The sequence below is a fragment of the Ranitomeya variabilis genome, chromosome 8 (genome assembly GCF_051348905.1).
Source record: "Ranitomeya variabilis isolate aRanVar5 chromosome 8, aRanVar5.hap1, whole genome shotgun sequence".
NCBI classification, from domain to species: domain Eukaryota; kingdom Metazoa; phylum Chordata; class Amphibia; order Anura; family Dendrobatidae; genus Ranitomeya; species Ranitomeya variabilis.
Window position 1 is genome coordinate 55,846,117 of NC_135239.1, and position 13,438 is coordinate 55,859,554.

Genomic DNA, 13,438 nt, shown 5'->3' on the forward strand with positions numbered 1-13,438 from the left:
AAAATTTATCATGATTACTAGTGTTGAGCATTCCGATACTGCAAGTATCGGGTATCGGCCGATACTTGCTGTATCGGAATTCCGATACCGAGATCCGATACTTTTGTGGTATCGGGTATCGAAACAACATTAATGTAATAATGTGTAAAAGAGAGAATTAAAATAAAAAAATATTGCTATACTCACCTCTCCGACGCAGCCCGGACCTCAGCGAGGGAACCGGCAGCGTTGTTTGTTTAAAATTCGCGCGTTTACTTGGTTACGTGAAGTCCCGGCTTGTGATTGGTCGCGGCGGCCATGTTGCCGGGACGCGGACCAATCACAGCAAGCCGTGACGTAATTTCAGGTCCTTGCAGGATTTTAAAATTACGTTCCGGCGTTGTGATTGGGCGCGTCGTGGTCACATGGGCGACGTAACCAATCACAAGCCGGGACGTCACGGGAGGCTGGACACGCGCACATTTTAAAATGCGCGCGTGTCCAGCCTCCCGTGACGTCCCGGCTTGTGATTGGTCGCGGCGGCCATGTTGCCGGGACGCGGACCAATCACAACGCCGGAACGTAATTTTAAAATCCTTCAGGACCTGAAATTACGTCACGGCTTGCTGTGATTGGTCCGCGTCCCGGCAACATGGCCGCCGCGACCAATCACAAGCCGTGACGTCACGGGAGGCTGGACACGCGCACATTTTAAAATGCGCGCGTCCAGCCTCCCGTGACGTCACGGCTTGTGATTGGTTGCGTCTCCCATGTGACTGCGGTGCAACCAATCACAACGCCGGGACGTAATTTTAAAATCCTGCAGGACCTGAAATTACGTCACGGCTTGCTGTGATTGGTCCGCGTCCCGGCAACATGGCCGCCGCGACCAATCACAAGCCGGGACTTCACGTAACCAAGTAAACGCGCGAATTTTAAACAAAGAACGCTGCCGGTTCCCTCGGTAAGGTGCCGGTTCCCTCGGAGAGGTGAGTATAGCAATATTTTTTATTTTAATTCTTTCTTTTACACATTTATATGGATCCCAGGGCCTGAAGGAGAGTTTCCTCTCCTTCAGACCCTGGGAACCATCACGAATACCGTCCGATACTTGAGTCCCATTGACTTGTATTGGTATCGGGTATCGGTATCGGATTGGATCCGATACTTTGCCGGTATCGGCCGATACTTTCCGATACCGATACTTTCAAGTATCGGACGGTATCGCTCAACACTAATGATTACTTAACGAAAACCAGGCTGCAGATTTTTACACTAAAGATATGTGCACAAGTTGAGTAAAATGTTTGCATCTCTTGGCAGGAGAAACGCAGCTGCAAAACCGAGCGGTTTTGCTACTTTTTAACCAATTTGAGTGAAGTCAATGGTGAAAAACCCAGGGCAAAAAACGCATAGAGAATTGACACATGGCAGATTATTTCCTGTACCAAATCTGCAAGTCAAAATGAAGCATTGTGTGCATGACACTTCAGGTTTCTCCATCACTTTGCTGGCATCAGGATTGTTTCAGGTTTTGCTAGCAAATCTGCATGGAAAAAAGACACCAAATCTGCAATGTGTGCACACAGCCTAAAAGGTATGTATTAAATCAGTATAGCAGCGCCATTCAGCCCATTCCTTTAGTTTAACATGGATATTCCTGCTGACAGGTTCTCTTTAAATGGTCAATGTATGTAACAGTGTTGTTGGAAAGTAATCTGCCAAATTCGAGAAATCCTTTTATGTAAAGGAACGAGTCATGTAGGAAAAATAAAAACAGCCAATAACATGCAGATTTGCACTTAATTTGCAGGTTAATAGGCTTCTGAAGCAGCCAGGTATCGCGCACTGATGGCCCCTCTGCAGGAAAAAAGTGAGCTTTATTCCTCCTGCTGGCCTCAAGCTTTCAGTCATAGGGATGGGCCGGCTATCAGTCCGTGCATAATCGCGCCCTGACTGCCAGCCGATGACTGAAACCGCGCCGACCCACACCTATGAATGAAAGCAAGACACCCAGAGGAATAATGTTAATTTCCTCCTGGCAGCGGTGCTCTCAGTGCAGGCCCTGGGCAACTTCAGAATGACATTAACCTGCAGATTAACAGTATTTTTTTTTTTTTTACATGACAGGATCCCTTTAAAAACAATGTGGTCTTAGCCACCCCCCAAAAAAATCACTCCAAAATGCTAACCGCTAGGCATCTATCTTGCCGTCACGTGTATCCAGTTTGGAGAAGGCGAGAAATCTCTATCTGCTCTTCTGTCTCTCAAGCTGCATGCACGGATAACAGAGGGGTGAGCTTCTAGTTCTAGGCAGGCCGTTAGACAAAAGCAGTAACACAGCCAAGCACTGAACGGGAATTTCTCACACCTATAGTGCTGGAAGAATGATGACAAACAACAACCCTCTCACTCGTAAAAGAATGAATTGCAAGTTACAGAGCATGAGAACTGGGACAGTGCCTGGACATAGTAGACTGGTATTTGCACCAAAAGCAGTTTTAACTTTTGTGGAGGATGAGGGCAGCCACTTTTGTACAGGTTTTGTGTGAGACGACAGCCATCCTAGAGACTAGCCTGTTTTTCTTTGGCCATATAGACTAGATACATACATAAAACAGATGAAGAATGAATGAAGCTACGGCTTTTCCTTTGAAAGCCAAGATTTTCGAAGAGACTAGATTTCCATATATTAGTTGTGTCTATTGTTCTACACCAGAGACAGATACAACTAATGCAAAAATGTGTACATAGCCGGATTAAACAATGTTGCATGCAATGTTTTTAATCTGGCTCTAGGACCAGTCCAGTGCGATAATTTGTGTGTAGAAATCTATGGCATCACTTTGCTTTTGGCATTTCATCATCAAGCCAGAAGGGCAAGTGGCCAAAAAAATAAAACAAACCCATAAAATAGTTCTGTGTAGACGTGGCCTTATTTTGCATAATCAGTTAACAGAAATATCACAATTCACTTGTATGGATTAAATAATATATACGATTTCTGCCTAAATTTAACGTCCGTAGCTGTCCTCACATCACCCCTTGCGATGCTCTGAACCAGAACGTGTACATGCAGTGATCTGAACATGATTTACTTGCGTCATCGACCATACTGTGCCTACAACAGCTGTCAAAACCATGCGTAAAATAAAGCCGTAATGCATACTCACCTACTCCTGGATCTTTTGAACAATCTAGGCCATTTTTTATAGCTTTATTGACTGGTGGAGAACTTGTTGCAGAATTCGGATGCTCTTCAGCTACATGTTCCTGGCTGTGTTCCCCTGAAGAGGAGCTTGAGTTGGGAAGTTCTCCGTTACAGGTTGCAGACTTAACGCTTGGCAAAGAACCTTTCACTGGAGAAGCTGGATCTTTGTCTGATTTCTTCAGGGACTTGACTTTAGTTGGTGGGTTGGAACTCCCATTTGTCAGTTTGAGCCTAGTTCCCATCCTTATAGAAGAAGCCGGTTTTGGTGTGCTGGCAGAATCTCCTTTGGAAGCACTGGTTTCAGTTTTGGATTGGTCATTATTTTCTATTTTGGTTTTTAAACTGATTTTTGGTCTGGCCGTGGCTATTTTTTCTGTTGATTTTGTCTCTTTAACGCCTTTTGCTACAACTTTCTTTACTTCCTTTCCTTTTCCATCATCCTCTTTTGCTTTTCCGGATGAATTCCTAGTTATGTGGCTTGTATGCCCAGAGGCGCCTAATGAATCAGATTTCATCTTCCTGTTACTGGATAGAACCCTGTCTGAAAGCCTCGTATTCTCAGTTGTCCGATATTCTCCCAACTTCACACTTTTAGATCGGTTTTGCTGTAATGAAGTAGAGGTAAATGAGTAAACACGTATTTACATATGTTAACTAGTGATTTTTTTTTTTGATTTTTTTATCAAGAGGTCAATTGAGGTTTCATTGATACCATTGGTCAACATGACATCCCACAGACCAAGACTATGACTACTGCAGTGCCACCTTGGATTTTGCTCCACTTATTAGGAGATTCTCTGTGCTATCCCTAATATTAGGACTCCAGGCACAATCTACCATGTTGTCAATAAGGCATAATCCATTACAATTGTCTTGCAGCATTTCAACCCCAGCACCTGCCTTTTTACTTTAAAGGGATGTTCCAAAACACTCCTTCCACATTTCCTCTATGCACCAAATTTGCAAGTTATTTATTTTACCCAAGATGTCACGCTCCTTAGATTAGCATTACAATTACAAGACCCATAAAGAAAATTGATGACATACTGTGAAGTTCCATTTTTCGCACTGATCCCTGGTTTTCCAGCCAGTGTTTAGAACAGGACATCTCACTGGTCACCTGTCACCAGTGTTGAGGGCAGGGCAGACTTTTTTCCACTAATTTCTAACTTGTTGAATCCTTTAAAAGATTAGCGTTTAAGGGTATATTCAATTAATGTTTTGTTTTTTTTCAGGCAAATTATGCCCGGAACCCACCTGAAAAAGCATTGCGAAACCACCACAAATAATGAACATAATGCACAACAATGTAAAAACGACACTGGTGTGCGCATGTTCTGTCCTGGGACACTTCTTTTAACCATTTTGGGGTTCATAAACCATTGGAGGCTACAAAGAATAACATGTTAATTCTTCAGGCAGCTTCCGAACAAAATCTACTGTATAGTTGAAAGTTTAGGTAAAAGGTGAAAGTGACTGGGAAGCCACATAAAATGATGGCAAAACCATCAGCAAAGCCACTTCAGGGACAAGACCACCACCTGTAACAGTCTACACTACAGCATGTGAATTCGGTCTAAGGCCATGCTTATGAGGTTTTGTTGCAGATTTTCACAGGATCCATATGCTTGGGTGCAGGCATATGCATAGGGTGCGGGCAGTCCTAAGGTCTGTGGGTAATTATAATATAACTTTTTACTATTTGTGATCATGACTTTATTATGATATGCAGATATTATCAGGGCTATTTGTCTCAGATGGAGTTTTATTATATACCCGTATGCATTATCTGCTCTACAAACATTTGATCCCGTTTTATTATATTTTCATAACCTACCTATGGATGTTGCCTTTCATGTTTTGCATTTCCCCGATTTCACTCTATACTATTTGATGTTTTTAGAATGGTTTAATATTATATTTACGGTACGTGTGACACCTTTTCTGGAGGGATATATCATTTTGATCGTGCATATTTTAGGATTTGTATAGTCCTTTGTAAATAGGTTTTCTTCCAGAATCCATATGAGACAACATCTGCGCTCATTTTAGGGCATGCTGTGGATTACTAAATGTGTATCACGTTGTGGACAGCAAAATTCACATGCGACACATGTAGATTTGTTTCCCCTTCACAAAATGTGAAAGCTAAAGTTTTTTGCTACTTCTAAAATAAGGTCCAAAAAAGTAGGAAAAAAGCATAACCCAACTGTTATAAATGTAGTGTTCTAGTAATTTAGCTTCAATTGCATTTAGTATCCACTCTACGGGCTAGCACACGATCCTCATTAGGAACCAAGACATCAATTCCATTTAACAAAGTTGAGGCCTCATTCAGACATCTTTGTTTCAGGTGCGTATTCTATCCGTGGTTTTCGCAGATAGAACACATACCCATTCTTTTTTATTATCATTATTATTATTATTATTATTTATTTATGAGGCTGTGCATATGTCTTTGTTTTGTTTTGTTTTTTTTGCAGAGACCATGTGTCTGTGCAAAATTCATGGAGACTTGTTTGTGGTTTACCGGCATCCCATATGAAATAGGACCAATAAAAGTCTGAGTCCATGAATATCAGTCCATGTAATGTCCGTGAGTAACACTACAAAGGATAGGAGAGGCTTTGTAATCCATTTGTTTATCCATAAGTGAAAAACACTGATGGTCAAAAAACGGACCTACTGACCGAACACAGATTAAACTCTGATCCAAAACACTGATGGCACTCGTAACGTTTTTTCCCCGCACGTGAACAAACAAGGACGTCTGAATGAAGCCTGATATATGGTTTTAGGAGAAAAGACGCAGGATAACCAGCATTTTACCTATTTAACCTCTGTTCATTCTGGGACTTTTCGGCCCAATGGGCGGGCATATCACTGATTGACAGCTGTCTATGTATAAGTGTGCATAGAGAGTTCGCCATAAGTTACTGATAGGACCAAACATCCCAGAAACAGCAGAGGAATACATGATGAAAACATTAAAATTATACGGAATCTTTTCTCACAAATCTATATATCAATCTGTTCAGCACCACCCCCGTTGCTTTAACACAATGCATTTTCATTGTTACAGGTCCCCTTTAAGGTTTCCAGTCAGTGAAGAAAACCATTCTAATTGTTCACTGAGAGAAGTCAATAGATTTTCCTCCATCAGGAGCAGGAGTGGAGACATTATAGAGAGACCACTAGTGCCCATTCCTTCAGAATACTGAGCACATCATACTGTTCTATTGTATTAGGACACATGTTAAATATTAAAAGGGTTTGCCTGAAATAGAAATAAAAAAATATATTGTTATGAATAATTTACTCAATACCTTGAATTCGTAAAATCAAACTTGTTTTGTTTAGGGAGGTAATCACTATAGTACATTAAAATGGCCACTGTCTTGTTACACTTACAGAAACCTGCCCTAGAATAGTAATAGAACATGTGCCTGTGAGCATGTGCAGCAGGAGGCTGTGCTGCTGTAACCTGGAGATAACCTATACTAGGTCACAACAGCCAGGCTTCCTCCGGCACATGCTCAGAAGCATCGGACCAATCCGAACATTCTAAGAGAACTTTCTATCAGTGCATAAGATGGCAACCATTTTAAAGCAGTATAATGATTGACTTCCTAGACAAAACAAGTGTGACTTAATTACCGTAAATAGTATTTATTAGGAATTTACTTATAAATTACATTTTCTTCTTCCCCCTATACCCAGGCAAAGCCTGCATAATGACAACAGACAATACTTTGCCCTACAGCTAAAGATCTGCTCATTGTACAAGGCAAACAAAAGCAAAACACTGAAGAGCTCTGGAATTAAAATTGTGGGAAATGATCACAAATTTTGCTATAAACTAACACTTTGTCCAATAAAATTACAGTGTGTGTGTGTGTGTGTGTGTGTGTGTGTGTATGTGTGTGTGTATATGTATGTATGTATGTATGTATGTATGTATGTATGTATGTGTGTGTGTGTGTGTGTGTGTGTGTGTGTGTGTGTGTGTGTGTGTGTGTGTGTGTGTGTGTGTGTACGAAATAAATACATTATATATATATATATATATATTTTATATACAAGCACATATGCACACCATTTCTGCACATTGCATCATTGGATTTTAAAAAAACAAAACAAACTGATTTTAGTCTTACCTGTGAACTTGTGAACGTGGGTTTCTTTGCGAGTCTTCTATCATCCCCTTTGTCAAACGCAACTAGATTGAGGAAAAAAAAAAAAAAAAAAGAAGACCGTTAATAAATGCAGAATAGCGGCATGAGCCAGTACCATAACTCCATCAGGTTTGGCTATGGAAATAGACTATATTTACATGTCCACATTTTCCAGAAGGGAGGCATTTAGACAAATATCCAGTGAAAACATTCCTGGAGCAGAGCCAGGATCGTCTGGGAAATCATGCACCATTTTTTCTCTCTGATGCACAATACCATGCTGCAAGCGATGCACCTCAGTGATGAAGGCGCCTGACACAGCAGCAGTCTATACCGCAGTACAGGCACATGAGTGGCTTCTACTACACCGGATTAGCTGCTGACATTTCTTCTGGGAAATCCATGCCGGAGAACGGAAGTGATAACATGAGAGTGCTGACTGATGAAGCAATTATAACCCGATTCCATAAGCCATGCACAAGGAGAATATGTGCTGCTTGCATTATATATGACATTGACGGGCAGATTTTATTTGCTTCTGTGCAGGTATTCTAAGCTACATGTTATCATTCTGCTACAAAATATCAGTATATATATATTATATGTCATATTGCTGATTTAATCTAAAAAAAAAAAAATAAAAATCATAAATGCTATTAGTAAGAGTCCGCTCATCCCGCAGCCGGAGCATGAAGGGATTACCGTACAGAATGCCGAATTTCTCATTAATGTTTCCTGACACTTGACCAGTCCTAAAACACACAGGGTCACTCTGCTGACGCTTTACAATTAACCATTTTATTTATCTTGCGTGAGACATTTCCCTACACACATCTACCCGACAGGAAAAATAAAAAATTTTTAAAAAAACAACACTAATGTACAAAGGGATGAGCAGATGCGATGCAGCTCGTACGGATCACTTTGATCGGGAGGTAGATAATTGCACAAGACATCTTTCTTTGTGCTGGTTAAAAGCTAAGCAGCAATTATGGAATTGGGTTCAGCAGCTCATTGACTGTAAACTGGAAATTAAATTGCAGCTGTACGGTAATGTATGCAAATATTGTGTAAACATCCAGATGTATAAATAAATGATTTTTACATATTGATGCAATTTTTAAAAAAAAAAAAAGCCTGTGATGGCTACAAGCACAAACACACGAGAATGTAAATCCACAAACCTGCTTGTATTTGGTCCTGATCACTTGGCCGCATCAATTTCCAGCCGTCCGTGTGCCGTACAGCAAAAAAAGACTGGACCAGGAAGCTCCACAGCTTATCACGCAGAGCCTGGATCTTGCACGTAAAAACCTATGTTCAAGCAACAAATCAGCAGCTGTTCAGAAGCTCATTTCTATGGCAACCAGTCATTCTATTCCTCGCCGGCGGAATCTACTTACTCCCCGAGCAATGTCAGTGATGTCACCGCTTTCACTGTACTGCCTACTGCTGTACCAATGGCTCCCCTTCCTGCAGCACTCCATCCCAAACCAGTGGGAATGGGAAACTGCTGGTGACAGACGGGAGGAAACGCCATCTTAAACAAACACACAGATTTTCTTCGTTGGCAGCTTTCTGCCAGCTGACTGCAAAGTCAAATCCTCCTGGGAGCAATAGTGAATGTGATTAAGAGTCCAACACTTATGTTTCGCTTATGATGCGGCAGATTTACCTACGTTGTCGCCTTCTCCTGATACCTCTACCGTAATGTAACCCATTAAATTATGTTTTTTGTCTTTTTCGTCTTTTTTTTATTTTATTATTATTATTTATTTTTTTTTTACACAAACTGGGAGAACAGAGCACACAATGCCGTCCGAATGTCTTGTTTTAATTGAATTTGATAAATCTCAATCTATTTATCACTGGAGCCTCCGGGCTGTGCTGCCATTTACTGCTCTGGCTCGCAGCATGGAAGAGGTTAATTACGGATGCTTTTACCCAGTCTCTGCAGAGCAGGGATCTCTCTATAGTGCCGCATGCCATTTAAAGGGAAAGCTCTCGTATTTTTTTATGTTTTTTTTTTACACCGATACATTTAGACAGATGTGGATTCTCATAAAGCCTAAAGATTATGGAATGTAATTATTATTTGGACTAAATGTCTACATTGGAGTTTCAAGATTTTTTTTTTTTTAAATAAAAAAGGGACACTAATTGATATGGTAATGCGAAACAGTGATAAAACTATAGTTAAACATTTGCAAGTAAATTATCATTTCATATCACTCTCACCGTTTTGCTAGTTCAAGATCAAAATCGGTCACATACATATTTATGGCTCTGGTCTGTCGCCCTTTTCTCAGTGTTTGCAGCTGGTCATACATCTTATTTTTCTGCATTGCAGTCTATTTTGCACAATGGATGCGGTCACTTTATGAAAAATAAAAAAGAAAGGACCTGGGAGCAGTGCAATTAAAAAAAAACAAAACAAAAAAAAAAAAAAAAAAATGAAGGCTGAGAAGAGGGCAAAATAGGACAAGCTATTAATATCTGTGAAACATTGTATTGCAGAATAAAATGCAGATAGGGACTCCTCTGTACACCGCACACATGGCTGTGCTGTGTGAGGCCGAGGAGAGGGTTACCACCTCCCATACTATACATTCCTGACCGGGTGTCAGCGATCCATAAAATCGCACATTCCCTACACATGAACCAGAGCAACACTACAGGTGACACAGTCAGTGCCAAGTGTATACTGACGTGCATGCATTCTCATGGACTGCAGCTGTCACTCCACAGTTAAAAAATCAATTACAAAAAGTGTGTGTGGCCCAGGCCTTCTAAAAGGCACATTGTGTGCCCTAATCGCCCACATTAACCATTTAATGACAGACACTGCTCTATTATAAACGTGAAATACATCCATGACTCAAGACACATGAAGTTTAACTTATACTGTCATTTTGATGGTTAAAGCTCTGAAACATAATATTATTTAATAATAATAATACTACTACAAAAGGGCTATATGCACACGTTGCGAATTTGGTGTGGAAAACGAATGAGATTTCTTAATTCTCGTGCACATGTTGCTTAACTTTTCTATGCTGATTTGCAACAGATTTTAAGGGTAGGCAGCGCTTTCGATGTGTTGTGCACCTGAAAAATGTTTGCACTTGTTTTGGGGGGGATTGACGCCCCATGGTCCTGGTTGTCACAGCGTAATTGCTTTCCTCACGGGGAGAGTGATGTCACGCTTGGAAGCGATGGAGGATTCATTTTTGACAGGTAATCAGCACATACAACACCGTTTTGACTCCAGGCCAGAAGGGGGAGCTCAACACCCGACTAAAGGGGAGCTGCTCTCTCTGGTGGGAGGAGGAGTTAGTTGCCAGGCAGTTGCTAGGCAGTTGGGAAGAATTAGTCAGTTAGTGCCGGACAGCAGACTGGAGCAAGTTACAAAAAAAGTAGTAAAGCCGCACCCTATAATTATATAGTCTCTATGGACATCAGGGCGCACGTCCTCACCAGGGGGTCCATCCCAGATAGAACATCCAAATCCAAACTGAAGAAAAGGACAGCGCCACACCGGATAGTGAAAAGCAGCTCACATATTTATTCTGCCTCCTGCGGCAATGTTTCGGTCCGAAGACCTTTGTCAAGGGCTTGACAAAGGTCTTCGGACCGAAACGTTGCCGCAGGAGGCAGAATAAATATGTGAGCTGCTTTTCACTATCCGGTGTGGCGCTGTCCTTTTCTTCAGTTTGGAGCATACTGGAGCAGTCTGAGGCAGAGAGACGTGTGAGGGGCCGTACAGCCTGAGGTGCTGTAGCTCCTAGATAGCGAAAGACAGAAGGAAGAACAACCTTTAGCTAACATGCCGGAGAGCGAAGCACAGGAGAGTGACAACAGGGTAGAATAGCTGCGACTGGGCTACCTCCCTGATAGAGCGCAGATACCGGTAACCAGACGACCGAGGTTGTGTCATACTCTAGGAGGCACAGCAGAAACCGGTAGGACAGCTAGACTACACGTAACCTGTCCGCCCTAATGCCCAGGAGACAAAGTGACACAGAGCCCGGGTCATGATGGAAACCCTGTAAAAAGGCTCGAATCACCTGTCATACGGGTTGGTATCCCACTTCAATAAAGGACAGAGATAACGGAGAGGACCTTGCTAAGAAGCCATAGGCAGTAAGGGGCTATAATACCACCACGCTAAGAGGAAGGCTTTTAACTCCACCTGGTAAAGCTGGACTCTCAACTCGCTCCCAAGCCGGCCGGACCCTGCCTGTACCTGTGATCTGGTGTCCTGGACTGTGGCTGCCTGCTACCATCAGTAATCCATGTAAAAACACGACAACTGCGTCCTTCGTTCTTTACTGTGCCACTCACCATCTTCTATCTATTCACCGGGAGCCCTGGGGACCTACTTCACCTGTGGGAAGTTATACCATCTGGCTGCCATAACATCACCCCAGAGGACCCCTTTAAGCAGCGTTGGTCATCCCTGACCAAATGCCACAGGTGGCATCGCAAACTTAATTTCAAAAACCCCTTTAAAGACCATCCCTTTTACTTGGGCCATGGAACGGGGGTCGCTGCCACCGTGACCACCCCTTTAATTGCGACCAGACCCGGTACCAAGTACCCCATGGCCCCAGTGGGCGTTCCAGATGCAGCACATGTCAGCAGACGGCTATTGAACGCAGGTGATTCCGCATGTGTTTACTGAACCGTGCTGATTCACTGCGTTCAATGAAATTTATGTTATGGAGACTCGCATCTCCACAAGATAAATAGACCTGCCGCGGTCTGGCCGCTTGTCCGTCTCCGCAGGTAAGCAGCGGGCATCTCTGGACGCACAGCGGGCATCTCTGGACGCACAGCGGGCATCTCTGGACGCACAGCGGGCATCTCTGGACGCACAGCGGGCATCTCTGGACGCACAGCGGGCATCTCTGGACGCACAGCGGGCATCTCTGGACGCACAGCGGGCATGGGATTTCTTGAAATCCCATCCACTGTGCTGTAACATATGGACGCTGTGAAAGAATGCAGTGACCAACCAGCAGCGATTACTGATCGTCTGCACATACCCTAAATATGCAGCGTGTCAATTCTTGCAGCGTATTTCGCCATGCTGATGAGTGGGGGAAAATTCACATGTCAAGAAGGAACGTATTTTAAATAGCATTTTTCCTGCCAACACATCAGGATTTCTGAACTCCCTGAGCCGCATCTAGCGTTGTCATGAATACAATAGGGGAAAACTGCACTAATAAAAACCCAATGCAAAACATGTGGGTTCTTTTTTTTTATTTGTTTGCTTTTCACAGATTCTCTATGCATGCCATTTGGGAAAAAATATCCTTAAAAATAATAATAAAAAAGTTGCTAAATGGTGGCATAAACTGCATGCATTCTTGGGTCTTTTTTCTAATATGGAGGGAGTGGTGCAACTTTCTACCGTGCTACTGCCAGCAGATACTACCTTGCATGTTTGGCAAAAAGTAATGTACGGCTTGTGTACACGACGTCTATCAGGCTATTTCTTCATTCAAAATAATAAAAGATATACACAGACACAGGCTTTTGAACATCTTTAAAAGACATCAGGTATCTAAAACCACTAAGTAGAGAAAAGAAGTGACCTGACCGTGAAGTTTTCTGCTCAGAAGACGCTTTGCATTTTACAAGTCAAATGGAAAATCACAACCCCCCCCCCCACACACACACACACACACCAACAACAACAAAAAAAACCTCAGGAACTGACCCCCCAAAAAAGTGACACAAAATGCATCTGGAAAAGAAACACCAGAGATTCTTGAAGCATCTTCTGCTTGAAAAACTCAGGGTTCGTCCGAGTTTAAAAGTAGTCATGTGCATAGATTTACATGACCTGCGCCTCATTGGCACATTCATCCCCCACCTCATACTTGAAATACATTTTTTTTTTAATGCATGCTAGATCCATTTTTTTGGTCCATGTGAGAAACACAGAAAAGTTTTTCAAAGCTTCTATTAACTGCTTAGTGAAAAAAAAAAAACAATAGTGAAAAGATTATGTTTTGGAAGTAAAGGGATGAGACTAGCATATTGTTGGTCGATATGCAGGCCT

At 42.3% G+C, this 13,438-nt stretch overlaps 1 protein-coding gene across 2 annotated transcripts in view; it reads right to left on the reverse strand.

Moving 5' to 3' along the window:
* Positions 1 to 13,438, reverse strand: part of BTBD8 (BTB domain containing 8) — a 106,228-nt gene that overhangs the window by 29,051 nt on the left and 63,739 nt on the right. For both annotated transcript variants that reach the window (XM_077278582.1, XM_077278583.1), the window contains exons 13-15: positions 8,550 to 8,679; positions 7,348 to 7,409; positions 3,153 to 3,795 (exon numbers count right to left, since the gene is read on the reverse strand). In XM_077278582.1, coding sequence (XP_077134697.1) covers positions 3,153 to 3,795; positions 7,348 to 7,409; positions 8,550 to 8,679 — 835 coding nt within the window. The remainder of the gene's footprint in view (positions 1 to 3,152; positions 3,796 to 7,347; positions 7,410 to 8,549; positions 8,680 to 13,438) is intronic.